Source organism: Panthera onca, chromosome B2 (assembly GCF_046562875.1).
Source record: "Panthera onca isolate mPanOnc1 chromosome B2, mPanOnc1 haplotype 2, whole genome shotgun sequence".
NCBI classification, from domain to species: Eukaryota; Metazoa; Chordata; class Mammalia; order Carnivora; family Felidae; genus Panthera; species Panthera onca.
Genome location: NC_138343.1, coordinates 128,641,947 through 128,661,558, shown reverse-complemented (window position 1 = coordinate 128,661,558; position 19,612 = coordinate 128,641,947). Strand labels below are relative to the sequence as shown.

The following is a 19,612-nucleotide window of genomic DNA, read 5'->3' as shown; positions in this document are numbered from 1 at the left end:
GAACCCAACCATCTTTTCAGTCAGTGAGTCTTGGGTCTGAAAAAGAGGCTCAACTCTGGAAACTGGGCATGGGATTACAGTTGTGGGGAAGGGGAGATCTCAGCCCCCTGCTTATCTTTTCTTGCTCTCTTTTGATCATGTATAAAGCATTACCCTTGTTGGCTACCCGATCTATTTCGTCCCTCCAGATGCCATGTTCTATTAACCATCTCCATAAGACTACAGGTTAGGTTCCCTTGGCTGCCCTTTCTTTTCTTTCTTAAAAAAAAATTTTTTTTTAATGTTTATTTATTTCTGAGAGGGAGAGACAGAGTGCAAGTGGGGGAGGGGCAGAGAGAGAGGGAGACACAGAATCTGAAGCAGGCTCCAGGCTCTGAGCGGTCAGGACAGAGTCTGTCATGAGGCTCGAACCCACAAACTGTGAGATTGTGACCTGAGCCGAAGTCAGATGCTTAACTGACTGAGTCACCCAGGTGCCTCTACAGTGGTAACCATTTCACAATGTATGCATTTTCAAAAAATGAAACAAAAATTTTTTTCACATTATCTTTTTTAAAGATTCCAATTCCAAATCTATGTAGAATAAAGTACTTTTTATGCAATGATTCCTTTCAAATGAGTTGTTTGATAAAAATCATCCCTAAATTAAATATGAGACTCTTTAATGTCACTAAAACATCTGTTTAAGAATTAAACCAGGGGTGCTCAGTAGGCTAAGCATCCAACTCTTGATGTCAGCTCAGGTCATGATCTCAAGATTCATGAGTTTGAGCCCCTTGTCCAGGCTCTGTGCTGATAGTGTGGAGCCTCCTTGGGGTTCTGTCTCTCTCTCTGCTCTTCTCTCTCTCTCTCTCAAAATAAATAAATAAAAATAAACTTAAAAAAAAAAGAGAATTAAACCAATCCTGGGGCACCTGGGTGGCTCGTTAAGGGTCTGACTCTTGGTTTCAACTCAGGTCATGATCTTACAGTCCTAAGGTCAAGCCTGTGCTGGTTAAGATTTGAGAGAGAGACCTCTTTTTCTGCTCCTCCCCTGCTCTTTCTGTCTTAAAAAAAAACAAAAAAAAAAACCAAAAAAACCAAAAAAAACCCCAAGATTCTTTCCTGATGAAACGTCATGGCCATTATCAATCTTCAATAATAATGCCAAGTGTTGAAAACACTGATGGATGTTTACTTGCGATTTATAAAACTGACAGAATAAGATTATCAAATCACTTATTTCTGGTTAATTATTATCATAATTAGTTCAAAGAGAAACTTAACTTGCCTGACAGGCTTCTATAAGACCAAAGTTGTCTGAAAACCAATACAAAAGCAGTCATAAGATTGGAGGCCTTATTTAAACACACTTTGTAAGGGCTCAACCCGTTTATCCAAATATTTTTCAAATGGACATTTTCCCCCCAAAATTGCAAACAGTAATTCAAATCAAAAGAAAGGCCAAGAAAAAATACACTGAGATACTTAAAAGAGGAAACAGCGAGTAAGGAGAACTATCACAAACCCTTAGGAACTGAAGAAATTCTCTCTATACTGAGTAAGAAGAGAGGAATGACACCTCATCTTGAAAGCTGTCCAGGGCTATCCAGAAAAATAAACCCCTTTATTCTCTGGTTTCCCAGATTTTGCTTTTACTTTTTACCATAGACTAAATACAATATGTCTTGAATTTATATCATATACTCCTTCTTTGGGTGGCAAAGTCTTAAAGGGAAAGAAATCTTATCTTAATTATCCAGAATCCTCTAAAACATAGGGAATTCAGGGTCTTGCAGCAAACGGTAACCAAGAAGGAAGAATGCTACTATATTTATTGTGTCTGTTACTATGTTGCTTTTATAAAAAGTGCTTTTTGCTTATTTCATTTGTCTTACTTCCCCAATAAAACCAAAACTTAAGGCAATTAAAACCTATTTCTCTGGGGCACCTGGGTGGCTCAGTCCGTTAAGCATCCGACTCCTGATCTCGTCTCAGGTCCTGATCTCGTCTCAGGTCCTGATCTCATGGCTCATGAGTTCAAGCCCCTGTAGGGCTCTGCACTGACAGCACAGAGCCTGCTTGGGATTCTCTCTCTCCCTCTCTCTCTGCCCCTCCCCCACTTGCTCTCTATCTCTCTCTCTCTCCAAATAAGTGCTTTGTGCTCAGTAAACTGTCATGGTGAGGTCAATTATCATTATTGTATGCTTATGTTATATTTGCACTTTATTTTGTTAATAATATAAAATGTAAATTCATATGCCTTGTTCAAAATGTATGTCCACATGCTTTACCTATTATACCACCAACTCTTCAAGCAGCTTCACAACATCTAGTTCAGGAACACGTTCCATAAGCACTCAGTAATTAAATTTCTGAATAAGGTCAAAGTGATATAAGATCTATTTAAATGGAAACCAAAATACACGCAAATATTGTTGACCTAAATACTTTGTGCATCAAAGTAGAGGACAAAATAGGATGAATTCAATGACAGTTACTGAATATTTTTCTAAACAAGTCTATATATTATGAGCTTTAATTAGAAAAATAAGGAAACAAAGATGTTTTAAAAATATTTTACTGTATTCTACAGATTTAAGTGCCCCCATATAAACAAAAAATGATGTTAACTTGCACTTACCTGTTTTTTAGCAGAGCCGTGAGGCTCTCGGAATTGAGTTGCTGCATTAAGGCCTCTCTCAGGGTTGGAAGCATGGACAGCACTGTAATGCAAACAGGAGATAAAACAGGTTCCAGGTGATAGGACTGCCTTCATGAGAAATGCACATTGTTTTAGGCTATACGATAGGACTAGTGACTAGCAGGGGTTGGGAGGGAATGTCAAGGCTAGAGTTTTCAAATTGTTATTATTTTGAATAATAAAAACTGATTATATACTAATAAATCATTTATCTGCTTATGTTAAGTGAACAGGATTATATATATTTTATATATATATATATATATATATATATATATATATCATGATCATAGCAATGTAAACAAGTACACATACAAGAAAGAATGGGAAGAATTATTCTGAGATGTTAACAGTGGTGATCTTTGGGCTATGGATTATTAACAATCGTCTCTTTTTCCTCTTCTTTTCTGTACTCTCCAAATGTTTTTTACAATGAATTTATTTCTGATATAATAAAATGATCAAAAACATTTTTATCTTTAGCTATATTTTTGTTTCATATTTTATTTGTAATTCTAGAAAAGTTTATTTATTAAATATTGCAAAGCAATAAGCACTTATTGTAGCCAAGACAAAAGTGTGTCAGGCCGGGAATTAAGAGCTGCTAAGTTGTAGTTTTGGTTTTACCAATGGTTATTGCCTGTAACTCCCAAGGAGTTGCGTGAAGAGACAGTACTCCATGGAAAAAAGACTTCATGTAATTTATAAGAGTTTATTTATGGCTCTATGTATGGTGTAAGAAATACTGGAGAAATGCACATATACAAATTAAAAATTAGTTTCTAACACTAAATAAGTAATGATAACAAAATGAAAAAATATCAAGAGATCACAAATACCACATTCTAAAAGGGAAAACTTCAGTGTATAATTTTTATTTCTTGACTAGGTAAGACATGTTAATTATAAAATGCATTATTATTTTTTTCTATAGAAAATTTAGCTGTTAGTCTACTCTAGACATTTATTCCAGTGCTACTCTATGTAGCTTTAGCATATTTCCTCAAGTTGTATGATTGAATCGCCTAAGTCATTTAGACCATTAACTAAAGTCGCAGCTCAGAGCCAACATAAAAGGTGGCTTATCTCTTAGTGTAGTTGATATATACCTAGCTCAAATGCGAGATGCTACCTTACCAAGAAAAATCAAGGCTAGAGTCCTACATTCAGAAAACAGAGTTAATAGGGAACTAGTTTAAAGATTATGTGGTAAAACAACATGATTTAAGAAGAGTCTCTTCACCAATTCTCCTGATAAGAGCCTTTTACTTTCCCTTTAAGCCTATTCAATTCTTCTCTTCCAGGCATTTTTTTTTTTTTTTTTAACAGTGAACAAATATATTTCTGTATCTAGTTGAATACAGCATTCATGTTTTTCTTTAGCCATCCGGTCTCCATGATAAACACCCCTCAGTCCAACCACAAATCACAAAACAACCCTTCACCAGTTATGAGTCTGTGTGACCCTGAAGAAGTTATTTAACCTCTCAGTGCTTCAGTTTTCTCTGTAAACTCAGGATAACATTGGATCTACCTTATAGAATTGTTGTAAGGACTGATTGAGACATATAAAGGATTTAGAACAGTGCTTCTTTGCACATGAGAATGCTTGGTAAGTGTTAGCTCTTATTATTATCCTTATTTGGCCTCTTCTGGCACATTACAGTTTGTATATTCTTAACATGTGAGAGTCAGAAATGGACCTGTACTCCAACTACTCCAGAGCATGTGTACTGTAACTACCTTTGATCTGAACCACAATTTTATTACTGTAGTCTAAGATTAATTTAGTATTTCTAGAAGTCATATCAAACTGTTTATAACAAGCTTATGTTCAACTAGAATTCCCAACCTTTATTCATGTATCTTGCTTGCAAGCAAACTTAGACAATTCTGTATCTGTACAACAGACTTTTAATGCAGAACAATTCATTTATCCCAGCCTAGCACTGTGTCATGTATAAATTTCATAAGCATCTCTCCTAAATCTTTAGTAAAATCATGAAGATAAAGCCACTGGGCAGAACACAGAGAAGCATTTCATTAGATGCTATCTGTCAAGTTGGGGCCAACTTTTTGGGTAAAAAAAACCCAGCTATATTTACCTGAAAGTACTAAATTTTTCTAGTATACCCATTACATATTATTCAGAAGGATAAAAACTTAATCATATGATTTGCAACCCCATTATCAATGCACACCAGAAAGCTAATTTGGAAAGTTTTTCAGTGGACCTATATTTGGCTCCTATCCTATTCTATTTTTAATTACCTAAGCAGCTATTTATTCATCTGAGGGTTGTGATGATCATGGAAATGTGCCACCAAATCCAAATCTGCTAGGAGGAGCGTGGTGGGCTGGCAGCCCCTGCTGCCACCCCTCTTGGGTCCATTACCAGATCCGCACCACTCCCAGACAATGAGAGTGCTCCATGGAGATACTAACACAGATCCATTCCTGTAGGTCTTGTCTACCAGGGAACTTGGGCTTAAGGACTTCCCACTGGCCTGCTAAAACTTTCTTGAAACTGTGCTGTAGACTTGAGACTTTTTTACCCAATCTTCCTTCTCCCTTCCATTCACATGAAAGACCTGCACTATGGTCTAAAGGCTTTCCTTGCCTCCTTCTGCTCTCACTCCTTTATCCTTCACAGCTGTTTCCCCTAATATATCTCTTGATAGCTAATCCCATGTTAGCATCTGTTTCCCAGAGGACCCAAACAGACACAAGGGTCCATGTCAAATTGAAATATATTTTGAGACTCCAGACTACCTTATTCAATTTAAAGAATTATGTAATTTTTAAAAAGTTATTTTATTTACAGAGTATTTATTAAGCACCAAGCACTTTACATGCATTATTTCATCACATTCTACAAAACATTTATGAAGTGGGTTTTATGATGATTATTTTACAGAAAAGAGAACGGAGATTTAGAGTTGCCCAAAGACACAGACATCACAAGGAAAAACTGGCAACCGGACTCATTGTGCTTTATCCGAGTTGTCATCACACACAGTGTTTATGATTACTGTTTGCTTTATAGAATGAAGTATTAGCATTATACTAAAAATAACCTTTAAACGCAGGAAAAAAATTTTACTTTCAAAACTAAACAAAGAGAATCTACCTTTATAAATTCTTTCTAAATTAGCTGTTCTTGAAAGAAGTGTTAGAGAAAAAGTTTTAACCAATAAAAAAGAAACAGGGGAGCACCTGGGTGGCTCAGTTGGTTGAGCGTCTGACTTCGGTTCAGGTCATGATCTCGCGGTTTGTGGGTTTGAGCCCTGCATCGGGCTCTGTGCTGACAACTCAGAGCCTGGAGCCTGCCTCAGATTCCATGTTTCCCTCTCTCTCTCTCTGCCCATCCCCTGCTCTTGCTCTCTCTCTCTCTCTCTCTCTCAAAACATTAAAAAAAAACAAAAAGAAAGAAAGAGGTTTGACATGGATTTGAGAACTAATTCTTGAAGGGTTATGCCAGTTAGAACACTTGTTCTCTTCAAATGTGGGCAGTTGACTGTGTTACAGCATTCTCCCAGTAGGCTTCCGGGTTAAATTATTACCATTAATTCATGTTGAGTAGTATATACTACTGTGCTACACTCACGGGTCTGTAGTTGCCTACTGTGCATTTAACACACTTAGGACTCTTTACTACAGCATAGGAGGCCCCATGAAATCAGGCCTATCCTTGTAGACTTACTTCCCACTGCTCATTCCGCTCTAGCTACTTAGCCCTTTTGCTATTTCTTGAATGTGCCAAACTCATTTGCCACCATAGCATTTTGCTCCCTCCACTGTATCATTTAGTTCTCAAGGAGGCCTGACTCTCCTGATTGCCATTTCTTAAATCCCCACCTCTCACACAGCTTTATTCTCCTTATAGGAGCTATCACTACCTGAAGTTATTTATTTGTTTTATTATCGTTTGTTACTCTCACTAGCATATAAATTCTAAAGGTCAGGGATTTTTTTTTGTTTTTTATTGTTCACCTTTTGTTTTCCCAGTACTGGGTACCTCAAGTATTTGATGAAAAAATAAGTGAAATCAATGAACCTTTACTGTATATTGTATTCATTTATATTGATTTTTAAAATCCACGTTAAATGATGTATTGCAGTTAAATCATATAAATATTTGCTAGACTTATCGTTCTTCTTTTGCCTTTTCCTCTAACTTTGGTCCTAGAGGTATGCAAATTAGTATAAATCATCAAGGAACTTTACACATGTAGAAATGTTTCTCTTTGCCTTACCGGTCATATTGCAAGTCCTCTGGTTACTTTCAAAATGATACTGTCGTCGTGCTTGAGCAATGTATTCTGCAGCCTCTCTTTCTTGTATTTCTCTGATTTTCTTCTGTCCATATTTTCCCAGGATATATACTCCTAAAATTATTTTTTTTAAAACAAGCAAGTATATTAATCTAATTAGACTGTTAAAAATTCCAAATAGTATTTTAAACCTGCTTCATTGCTATAAGGCTTATAGCAATGAAAAGCTAAAAATCGTAACGTTTAAAAACCTAAGTTAAAAAACTTGTGTAAGAATTGTGACCTAAATAGAAGGAAAAGGAGACTGACATTTAACAGCCAATGATGGACGGATGGCCAATAAGGACTAGGCCTGAAGAAACAGAAACAAATTAAATGTACAAAGTCTAGCAGTGCCTTTAATAGTGAACTGGAGATATTTTAAGTGTCCAGCAACAGGGGATTGTTTAAATAGATTATAGTCTATACATACAATAGTCTTATGAAATCTTAGGTAGCCATTAAAAACCACATTGCTAAAATAGTTAATAATCCAAGGAAATATTCATATTATATTGCTAGATTTATAAAATAAGATCCTGGATGTTTCCCTTTTTAACATAAGTAGATACATAGAAAAACAGATGGGTTTTAACATATAATAAACAATGATCATTATTGAATAGTGGGATAGCAGCTGATCTCTTTCTTCTATTTGCTTCTTGGTATTTTCCATATTTTCTTCAGTCAACATATTTTTTTAAACTTAAGATAAAATATTTATGTATTTATTTATAGATAAAAATTTTAAAGAATTCAAGAAAGGTAGGTTGTCAGGCAGACATCTAGAAATAGTAACTTCAGTGGAAAAGAGAGATGGAAGATACAGAAATTCCTAAATTACAACACTACAGGCTAAAAATATAGGTGGGATCATGAGGTCTATAATTTTGCTGAGCACATTTCAACACAGACAGTATGATACAAATGTGCACATTTTATTCTATGCCCCAGGGGCAGTCAATTGTCCTAACTGTGAATGTGAACACTCCAGAGTGGTTAGTTAGCATTTGACCAAAAGCCACACTCCAAGGTTTAAGTACTTCACCTAACTTTTATCTAGCATAATGAATATCAAATGGATTTTCATAGATTAAATCAGTGGTGTTTAAGATACTGGATTAGCTAAAACTATTTTAGTAATACTCACTTGAGCAAGAATATAAGGAATCTAGCCAAGTCCTTCTTCCCTAGGAATGGTTTAGCCTTGAAACCTCAACTGCTAGTTAAGTGGATTCTTCTTAGTGAAAGGAGTTAACCAAATGTCAAAGTTGCTAACCAAATGGCCAACAGAATCCTACCACTGGAATACTGCTGCATTTGCTTCAGGCTAATCTTTCATGCGCGGTTCTGTTGCGGTACCGAAAGAGGACACGAACTTCAATAAGCTCATAAAACGTAGTTAGGATACTGTTTTATTTATCCTGGCTAATAGATTGCTTTTATGTGTGTTAGAACTTGTTTCATTATAACCTGGCAACAAATTTGTAAGGGAGTAACTAATCGTCACCTATCTCCAACTGTCTGTGGCCCCCAATATCTGCCAAAAAGAACCTAAGAACTTTGCAAGACCTAAATCATTGGATTTGGTCTATTTGTCACAAGTGGGGATAAGGCAGCCCTTTAAGAACTGCAAAGCAAGCACATAGCCTGAAATATTTTCACTAATATAAGCATTATAGATAAACTGATAACATATATATTCTAAAAAATAATAGTTCAGTAAAAAGTATGTCCTGCAAATAATGAGAAATAAAGTATGACTGTTATGTTTGTATGCAAATAAATGTATTGTAATTATGTTTAAAGAGCAAATAAATGTCATAAGTGGCTTCATAACTACTTTTCTTGTAATCCTTTCTCAATAAACTGATGATAGTGCCATAATACCAACAGAATGAAGAAACTGGCTTATGCTTCACTAACTCTTTGACAGGCAATTCTTACGTAACAACTAATTCTCAATGAATTGTATTTTATTTGCACAACAGATTGCTTAAAGTTATGTGTAAAATTACTATTATTTCTCAAATAATAGTAATGATGTAAAATGAAACACTGCAATGATGCCCTCTGTGTAGCTAAGAATTTTCTGGAATAACAGTAAATGACTAGCATATGTGTTTTTCTGGGAGAAAAGGTACACTGCTTTCATAAGATTCTCAACAGTATCTGATAAAAATTTTTCAGGAGCTACTTACCATGTTTGTTTGATAAGTGTAGTATATTCTAACGAAAGCTAAAAGAACATGAATTGTTGTGGATTGAACTGTATCACACCTATCCTTCCCAATTCATATATTGAAGTCCCCTTACTTCAGAATATGACGTTATTTGGAGATAAGGTCTTTATAGAGGTAATCAAGTTAAAAGAAGGTCATTAGGGTGGGCTCTAATCGAACTCGACTGGTATTCTGAAAAGAGGAAACTTGGACACAGACATGTGTTGAAGGAAGATGATGTAAAGACACAGAGGAGATGATCATCTACAACATTTTGTAGATGACCATTTTGTCGTTCAACAACACCATCTTTATTCAAAAATATATATCTATGAGACATTTCAGAATATACTGCTGCCGCCAATGACAGCCTATACTTCTAAATAAAGTCCTAAATTAATATACAAATTTAAGCTTTAAAAATATTCTTTAAGAAAAACAAAACAAAACAAAACAAATTAGAATGAAGACGTTCTGAGGAATATGACCTAAAGGAGAGGTCCTTTGAGGCCTACGGATGCCCTAAAGAAAGAAAACACACAAAACAAAAGCCACCCACCCCACCCCAGCCCACCCCACCGGCCCACCTGGTACAGACAAGGAGAAAGGCTCGTTTAAATTAAACAAATGAAGTGAGCACACATGGGGAGGATACAGGGAGCACACATGGGGAGGATACAGGTCTGCAAAAGATCCTTCTCTTATGACTCTCAGAAGAAACAAATCCTGCCAACACATTGATCTTGGGTTTCTGGCCTCCAGAACTACGAGACAATACATTTCTGTTGCTTAAGCCACTCAGTTTGTCGTACTTAGTTATGGCAACACCAGCAAACGAATACATAGAATTAGGATATTTGTTATCCTATTATTATTATTATTTTGAGTTAGCATTGAAGTCAGTTCCCATAAATGGTAAAATTTAGCCAGGGTCTCATTCCTAAAATTAACATATTCTGATTTTTTTTTCCCTAGGAAAATAAAAATGAAGACAGAGAATTCATTAGCTAAAATATGGGGCTCAGGATCATCTATATACTCGATTGGCTGCCTGAATCTGACCTGAAGACAGTAGGTATTGATGGTTGTGGCACCAACTAGGCAGGTAATTTTGAGCAAGACTCTTCCTCTCTCTGTGTCTAGATTTTTTCATCCATAAAATGAAAGACTGGGTTTATAAGGTGCTTTAAAAATTTCTTCTGTGCTATGGTTTTATTTATGAATAATGAAAACATTCATGAAATACCTCAAAACTAAATATAAATGTTTTGAGGTTTCCTTTCAGAACACTCCTGGTAAAGCAAAGTATCTTCTAGTCTTCCCACATCATAAATTCAGTTTTGGGGTGCCTGGGTGGCTTAGTCAGTTAAGTGTCTGACTCTTGATTTCTGCTCAGGTCATGATCTCATCTGGAGTTGGGCTCCATGCTGACAACGTGGATCCTGCTTGGGATTCTCTCTCTCTCTCTCTCTCTCTCTCTCTCTCTCTCCCTCTCTCTGCCCTTCTCCCATTCAAGCTTACTCTCTCTTTCTCTCCCTCTCGAAACAAAGAAGCTTAAAAAAAATAACTACTCGTCATGCCCACTGACTAGAAGAGCTTAGCACAGTGCCCACTGGGCACCCAACAAATGGTAGCTATTACTATTAAAAATCTGTAACTCTTGTATTTCTAATCATATCACCTTCAACACTACAGGCACTTGATAACTATGTCTTATGTTAACTGAAATGTAACATGTTGTAGAACCTTTCCCTTGAAGATACAAAACACTAGGATTATTTTCTCTTTCTATCCCTGTGGACTTCCCCCACCCTTTCTCATTCTTCTTAATCTGTAATTATAAAGCTCTCAATAGATTTTTCAAAAAATTTATAACTATCTCTTAAGTATACTCTTTTGCTCCTTGTTCCATTACATCTAATCTACCATTAGGTTATTCCATAAATCTGAAGGGGTACGCTATTCTGAGATTGCTAAAGAGAGATTATTTTCCTTCCTTCAGTAGTGCCAAAAAATATTTTATTTATAGTTCTTCCATCATACATATGTCTTTAACTTCTACAAATAAGATAGATTTAGTAGTCTTGGCATAAGAGAAATATACAGTCCCTGAATTATGAAAATTTCAACTTCGTGATGATACAAAAGTAATACGCATTCAGTAGAATCCATACTTTGAATTTTGATCTTTTCCTGGGCTAGCAAATATGTGGTACAATATTCTCTGGTGATGCTGGGTGGCAGTGAGCCCCACTCCCAGTCAGCCATTCCATCACTGAGAGTAAACAACTCTTACGATCATTCAGAACTCATTCAACCATTCTGTTTTTCACTTTCAGTACAGTATTCAATAAGTTACATGAGGTATTGACACTTCATTATAAAACAGGCTTTTGCCCAACTGTCACCTAAAGTTAAGTGTTCTTCAGATAGACTAGGCTAAGCTATGATGTTTGGTAGGTTAGTTGTATTAAATGTACTTTTGACTTACGATGAGTTTATTGGGTCATAACCCCATTGTAAGTTGAGGGAGCTCTGTACATTAGATGTTAATGGCTGAAGATACTGGAAAATATACCTTATTGGTAAAGGATTTCTCAAAGAATGCTGTAAAAGTTTACCTAAAAACTTAGTGATTTGTGATACACCTCAGAGATCAGGAAAAGACTCTCCTCACCATCAACAAGCTGATTTCAAGCTTTCAAGAATCAACGGATCTGAGTTATTGATGTTAAAAGTATTGTTAATTTCACATTGTTTGGGGGCAATAGAATATAATCTAATAGTAAGAGAGAGGCAATCAAATTGTTTGGAAAACTGCTGTTCTTGTTTTTAAGTACTTCTGTAACCCAAGCATGTAGTTAGTGATAATTGCTCAAAAAGTCAAATTCTAAAAATTCCCTCTTAACATTCCTATGCTTCCTTCTCCTATATCTCACATGGCTTTTTATTCTCTCCTTCAAGTCCCTGCATATTATGGCATGACTGTCCTATGGGGCAAAAGGCTCTCAGGATTATCTTCCTTGTTTCCAAATCGCCTCTCAGCCTGTGCAACTCAGTTACACCAGCTGGATGGGCACTGATCCCAACCTTGAAGATCCCCAGGAAGACGGCACAACATCTCTCAAACATTTCCTACTGCATAATTTGTATTCTAAAGAAGCAGAAACAGAACTAAAACACTGATTTGTGTTTGTCTAGTATATACCTCCCAGTCATTTAGAATAACTGTGCAGTTTTCAAAAATTCAAATTAATTTTTTTTTTTTTTATTGAGACAGAGAGAGAGCCCGCGCAAGCGAGCTGGGGAGAGGGGCAGAGGAAGGGAGGAGGAGGGGGGATAGACGGAGAGAGAGAGGGAGAATCCCAAGCAGGCTCCAGGCTCACTCACTAAGCCGCCCAGGCGCCCCTAACTTTAAACAACGCTGGAAGGGCAGGCTTTAGGTAACTCTCCTAGAACATTATGAAACTTCTGCGAAGGATGAAAGCCAAATAAAATACGGAGAGTGCCAAAGAGAAACGAAGAATCTCCCAGGAAAACAATTTGAAATATGTGTCGGTAAGAGAATGATTATCTTGAAACAGAAACTTAATTGTGGTGGGTTCTCCCAAGGTCCGCGAGAAGAAAGGGGAGGAGAGAAACAGAGTAAGGGGCAGCTTCAGGACAAAAGATACAAATCCCACAACCGCAGAGACGGGAAGACCCTTACGGGTTCGTCACCCAGCGCCCCGTCCGACCGGCGAGCGAAAGCCCCTCCACATATCCGGGACTATGGTCGCCCGGCCTCTATTTTCCAAGACAGTCACCTCTCTTCCGCCCCCTTCTCCCAATGTCCCTTTCCGAGGACGCTGTCACCCACCTCCGAGCACTGTGCCCAGGAAGATGCATTTCTTTTTGTGACGTTTTAGAAAATTCCACATAGAGCTCAGCATCTTCAGACCCTGAAGGTGCGGGCTAAGGGCGGCGGGGGTGGGGAGGGGCTGTTCGCCAGGAAAGCGTTTCCTCGTCACTTGGCCCCAACGACCAGGCAGCACCTCCGTAGTCCCGCTCGGTGCTCTCCAGAAATCACAAACGCGACTTTCCGCAGAGACTGTCACCGGGGCGGGGAGGGGGCGTGGACTACAGGCGAGCAGCTGCGCTTTCTGCTGCTGCCGCCGCGCCGCCGTCGCCGCTCACTGGTCCGGGCCCCCCGGGTCCGTCTAGAATTCGCTCCCGAGTGCATCGCCGTTCGACTTCCCTGGAAACCGCGGCTCGCGTCCGCCGCGTTCCGTTGCCGGCGCTCCGCTGCTGTTGCTTCAGCCTCGGGCGCTGAGCGCCACGGCCCGGGTGCAGGATGGAGGCAAAAGCGGCCTCCACGCCGGCTACTGGCGGCGCCGGGTGCTCGGTGACGGCGGAGGAAACCGAAAAGTGGATGGAGGAAGCGATGCAAATGGTGAGGAGCCCAGGCGGTGCGTGCCGTGGGTGGGAACTTTTCTTTGGTCCCTCTTCCCGACCCGGGCATTTAAGCAAACGTCCTGCGTGTGCTTTCTCGTCACCATAATCTCGATGGCGGTCACATTTCTGGGTGAACTGCTGGCTTTACTCCCCTGAAGTTTTCTTTAGTCCATTCGCACAGTGCTGTGGGGGAAGGAGGAGAGGAAATACAAAAATCATTTCTTTTTTCACTGGTATCAAGTATGAACCAAACACCCCCATTCAGCTGCTGCTGGTATGTACGTGCTGCGTCCCCTTCTTTCCCCGAAGACACACTCGCAAATCCGGAAAGTTACATTATTGTGTATTTATGACCTCTTGAACCTGTCTAGTAGGAGAAAGGACCCTGAGGATGTGTCTGATAGAGAGCAGGGTAAAAACAAGTCCCTGTACAGTCAGATCTACCATTCATTCATTCATCCTTCCATGCTACTGCCCTGTTTTTTTTTTTCACTTCCCTCTCTCGCTCCGTTCAGGACTGCTGATTAAGAAGAGCTCTAATCAGATTTGTGTATAATCTAAGCTTTACCCATACTTACGAGGACCAGTGAGCTCTTTAATAGGGATAAAAGTGTGTGTTGGCTTATATACGTATATGTATATAAATATATGCACGTGCACACATATACATGTGTAAAATGCCCTTGAGTTTTACATTTCTCTAAGGCTGCTGTAAAATCTTTTTTCATACATGCTTTTGATTATATTCTTTTTTTTTTTTTTTCATATTCCTATCCTTAGTGGCTTCTGGTCTCCAATAGTTAATTAGTTCCATAATTATTAATTCACTCCATACATGTTTATTGAGTACACTATGCTTGGCATTGGAAATTTAGTACTGCAGCTGATTTTGGTACATTCTTTGTTCTCTACTCATACTATTACCCCTGCATTCATTCTCTATTACAACCAAATATTTTTCTCTAAGCCATGATGTATTACAGCATCTCTCCATTTGTTTCTGTTACATAATGTTCTTTTAAACTTGTTTCTCATACTTTTTTGGAAGTGACTCACAATAAAAAAAGTCTACTTTATATTACAACGCAATAAACTCACACATAACTATAACTGAAATAAAAGTTTCACAGAACAGTATTTAACCTTCCTATGTACAGTTTTCCTGGTACTTCAATTTCATTGAGTTTTTTGTTTTTTTTTTTTTTTTTTTTTTGCGGGGGTTGCTATTTATGACAAATGTTCCATCTGTGAGCCTCTCCAGTCAGAAGTTCTCTGAAATGATGCTGTTGGCCTTGGCTAGTAGGAGGATGGAGTCATCTGACTCCCCCATCCTGTTAACTGGTCCACAGATAGTGTAGGTTTTAAACTGGTTGTTGAACCTACTTGTCACCTGGTCAACCTCAGCCAGGTTCATCTGGATGGGCACATGGTCCTCTTGGCCCAGATGATGCCCTTGCTGGTAGAGCATTTCCATGTCACATCCACATCCACAAATTGGCTGATGTGGTACTGCTGGTCCTGATCCACTGACTTGATTTTAGGACCTATTCTTTGAACACATTTCATGATTTATTTCCTCCATTAAACTTACAAGATACATAGCATTCTGATACTTTGATTATTGTTCACATACACATTTAAAAATTAATTTGTAACTTGTAATATGGATGTTTGTCCTGAACTTCTTTTATGTTACTAATTACTCTAAGTTGGAGACAAGGAGTTTTCACTTGACATCTATGAGAAATAAGCCCACTGACCTGATCAAAGGAAAGAGGCCAAGACTCGGAGCACAGTGAAGCAAGGCTTTAATCAACCAAGCGTGGGTGTCTGATGAACAGGCACATTGGTGACGGTCACAGCAGGCAATTTATCTCCTAGCACACAGGTCCCTCCCCTGATTTCTCATTGGCTGAGTACTACAGAGGTTACAGCCTTTCCCGGAGGTTGCCTATGCCCATGTAAGGCAAAAGGTAGTCTGATTGGGACAAACCTATTCCCTGCAGTGAGGCAGAGACTTTCATTCCCTCCTCCCTTTATTCTATGGCACATGTTCATTGCAAAACCTGTGAAAATAAGTCCACCAGACAGAGAGCGGAAGAAGAACCAGGAAGCGAAGTGTCTAAGGGTTTGGGACTCCATTGTAGGGGGTGGGGGTGGGGGTGAGGGTTGCACATATTTCCAGTAGGTTGTAGACCTATTAGGTTAACTGGACAGCCCAGCTTTCATTTAGTATTTCTGAAAATGAACCATCTCCTTTACTTCTCACCATATCAAAATTTCACTCTTCCCCAAATCATTTCAATAATATCTTAGGCAGCTTCTTATGGGGGAGGATGATAATATATACACAGGAAGCTAAAATATCTTAAAGTAAGCCCTCATCCTTCCGTAGGTGAGAGCTCTGGAGGGCAGATGATGCCTGAATGCTAGGAAGTCAGAATTTGCGGGCCCTTTTGTCTACTTTCATTTGCTTCCTGAGCTCTCTTCAAACTATTTATGTCTGGAGATTTTCCGAGATGCTACCATGGAGGACTGAATGGAGGTTTTCAGAAACAGCAGACTTTAATAAGTCATTGAGCATTCCCACTCCTGTATCCGAGCTGTGTTTTTTTTTTTTTTTTTTTTTTTTCATCCTTTCATTTTTTGGGTCTTTATTTTCCTTTAACCTTTAAGTGTCGTTTGTTCATAATATATTGGGACATTTCATTCACATACCTCTGCACTATTCTCTAGACTTCTGGCCTAAACACTTAAGTCCTTTTACTACCTTTTGCTGCCTCCCCCTGGGGTTTCCCTTCCTACTCTATAGAAGGAGATGGATCCAAATAGTTTCCAAGATCTCTCTGGCCTTCTTAATTGGATTATAAGCACTTGGGGATGGGATTGCCTAGTTTACCTATTCCTACACAGGGTCAAGGAGGCCCTTGTGGTTTGGGCCGGTACGTGTTCTTGCAGGCCTTAAACAAAGGGGAAGAAGTGCTTGTCATAAATCTTGTTCTTTGTCCAATCATCCCCTCCCCACTACGGAAACTTCAAATCTTAAATCACTTCGAAGATAAGGTGATTCAAAGTACACTACGTACTTATGAGAAGCGTTTAAGATGAAACCAGAAACGTATCTAGGGCCAAATCTGTTAAGCTCTGAGGAATTTGAAAGTGCAATATGCCGTATTCATGTAATAGGTAGGATACTAGCATTTGCATAACTTTTGTACAGAGTAGACATATTTATATGGCCAATACAGATAGCTAGAATGTCTGGCTCTGACGATCTTGGTCTTACTCTCTTCATGTTTAAAATAAAGTGTTTGCACTAGGAAATTTCTATCCTAGTTTGTGATTTTAATATACCAACATAAGCCTGGGTTATAAAAGAAGGGAAAATGGTTTTGAGAGAGCTTAAAAATGTATTTTTTAAAAAATGTCATCTAAAATTAGTGAGTTTGTACAAAAATCAATACAACCCTACCAGTCTAATCATTACAACATTTTTGGAAGGCAAGCTGGCATAATGTAATTAGCAGCCTCAAAAAATAAATGTTCATATCATTTGACCTTGTAATACAGTTGTGTGGCATTTATCTTAAGGAAATAGTTTGGAAGCATAAAAGCAATCCTTGTCATTTCAGGGTTCTATGTAATAGGGAAGACTAGGAAGCATTTAAAACTTCCAATGAAGGGAAATGGTTAAATTGTGGTATATGACTGTGTTGAATAATGTGCTGTTATTGAAACGATTATGAATACTAGGTACAAACATGACATTAACTATCACAGCTACATGTGATATTCAACATTAGGCAAACAGAAATACAAATTATTTTATATTATATGGGTATGTTTAAAGTTTGGATAGGCATATGTTCAAACCCCAGAGTGGCTACTGACAGCCAACTAACTTTGACAGGTTCTTATCCTTTCAGCCACAGAGGCCTCTTCTATAAAATGGGTATATAGTATCTAGCTCACAGAGTTGTGTAGATTAAAAGAGATCATGTTTGTAAAGCCCTGACATATTATCCTCAATAAATAAAAGCTTTTTTTTCATCAAATAAACAAAGACTAAAGGAGAACACACACAAATAATTAGTTAACATGGTAAAGATATGTTTTTTTGTTTTGCTTTTTTTTGTGTGTGTGTGTGTGTGTTTTTTTAGACAGAGAGCACAAGTGGGGGTCAGGGGCAGAGGGAGAGAGAGAGAAGATCCCAAGCAGGCTTCAGACTAACTGAGCCACCCAGGCATCCCAAAGATTTGGGTCATTTTAAAGAAATTCAATACTATGCTTTTGTTTATTTATTTTTTATTTACTTTTTAAAAATTTTATTTTTTAAATTTACATCCAAATTAGTTAGCATATAGTGCAACAATGATTTCAGGAGTAGATTCCTTAATGCCCCTTACCCATTTAGCCCAACCCCCCTCCCACAACCCCTCCAGTAACCCTCTGTTTGTTCTCCATATTTAAGTCTCTTATGTTTTGTCCCCTTCCCTGTTTTTATATAATTTTTGTTTCCCTTCCCTTATGTTCATCTGTTCTGTGTCTTGAAGACCTCATATGAGTGAAGTTGTATATTTGTCTTTCTCTGACTGACTAATTTCACTTAGCATAATACCCTCCAGTTCCATCCACGTAGTTGCAAATGGCAAGATTTCATTCTTTTTGGTTGCCAAATAATACTCCATTGTATATATATACCACATCTTCTTTATCTATTCATCCATCGATGGACATTCGGGCTCTTTCCATACTTTGGCTATTATTGATAGTGCTGCTATAAACATGGGGGTGCATGTGTCCCTTCGAAACAGCACACCTGTATCCCTTGGATAAATGCCTAGTTGTGCAATTGCTGGGTCGTAGGGTAGTTCTACTTTTAGTTTTTTGAGGAACCTCTGTACTGTTTTCCAGAGTGGCTGCCCCAGTTTGCCTTCCCACCAGCAGTGCAAAAGAGATCCTCTTTCTCCACGTCCTCGCCAACATCTGTTGCCTGAGTTGTTAATGTTAGCCATTCGGACAGGTGTGGGGTGGTATCTCATGGTGGTTTTGGTTTGTATTTCCCTGATGATGAGTGATGTTGAGCATTTTTTCATGTGTCAGTTGGCCATCTGGATGTCTTCTTTGGAGAAGTGTCTATTCATGTCTTTTGCCCATTTCTTCACTGGATTATTTGTTTTTTGGGTGTTGAGTTTGATAAGTTCTTTATAGATCTTGGATACAAACCCTTTATCTGATATGTTGTTTGCAAATATCTTCTCCCATTCTGTCGGTTGCCTTTTAGTTTTGCTGATTGTTTCCTTCGCTGTGCAGAAGCTATTTATTTTGATGAGGTCCCAGTAGTTCATTTTTGCTTTTGTTTCCCTTGCCTCCGGAGACGTGTTGAGTAAGAAGTTACTGCGGCCAAGATCAAAGAGGTCTTTACCTGCTTTCTTCTCGAAGATTTTGATGGCTTCCTGTCTTACGTTGAGGTCTTTCATCCATTTTGAGTTTATTTTTGTGTCTGGTGTAAGAAAGTGGTTCAGGTTCATTCTTCTGCATGTAGCTGTCCAGTTTTCCCAGCACCACTCGCTGAAGAGACTGTCTTTATTCCATTGGATATTCTTTCCTGCTTTGTCAAAGATTGGTTAGCTTATTACTGTGCTTTGTAAGTTAAAATGTAAAAGTCTAATTGAAGAGATAGCATAAGAAGACTAAAACCAGAAAGGAGCCACTGGTAAATAAATGTTGGTGTTTGTTAGGAGAAAATCTGGAAGACTTGGAATGAAGATGGTTCTTTATACCACCAAAGGGAGAAAACAGAAGAGAAAAATTGATGTGTTTTAATTACATAAATATTAAAAACTTTTGCATGTTAAAAGGACAAGGTAAAAAGTAACAAAGCAAATTTGTAAAGAAATGATTGGGCTTGACAGAAGAGTTGATGGGAGAGTTCGAAAGTAGGAGATGGGATGGATTGA

General features: G+C 38.2%; 2 protein-coding genes and 1 pseudogene across 4 annotated transcripts in view; 1 reads left to right on the top strand and 2 right to left on the bottom strand.

Moving 5' to 3' along the window:
- Positions 1-13,341, bottom strand: part of PEX3 (peroxisomal biogenesis factor 3) — a 34,161-nt gene extending 20,820 nt beyond the window's left edge. For all 3 annotated transcript variants that reach the window (XR_009605324.3, XR_009605323.3, XM_060616832.2), the window contains exons 1-3: positions 13,078-13,341; positions 6,940-7,071; positions 2,624-2,705 (exon numbers count right to left, since the gene is read on the bottom strand). Coding sequence is in view for 1 of the 3 variants with exons in the window: in XM_060616832.2 (XP_060472815.1) it covers positions 2,624-2,705; positions 6,940-7,071; positions 13,078-13,150 (287 nt within the window). In the remaining 2 variants the exon portion in view is untranslated. The remainder of the gene's footprint in view (positions 1-2,623; positions 2,706-6,939; positions 7,072-13,077) is intronic.
- A 108-nt stretch (positions 13,342-13,449) lies between these two features.
- The window catches only part of ADAT2 (adenosine deaminase tRNA specific 2), a 29,564-nt gene continuing 23,401 nt past the window's right edge, over positions 13,450-19,612 (top strand). The window contains exon 1 of the mRNA XM_060616837.3: positions 13,450-13,650. Coding sequence (XP_060472820.1) covers positions 13,552-13,650 — 99 coding nt within the window. The 5' untranslated portion in view covers positions 13,450-13,551. The remainder of the gene's footprint in view (positions 13,651-19,612) is intronic.
- LOC132666537 (small ribosomal subunit protein eS21 pseudogene) lies at positions 14,914-15,218 on the bottom strand (annotated as a pseudogene).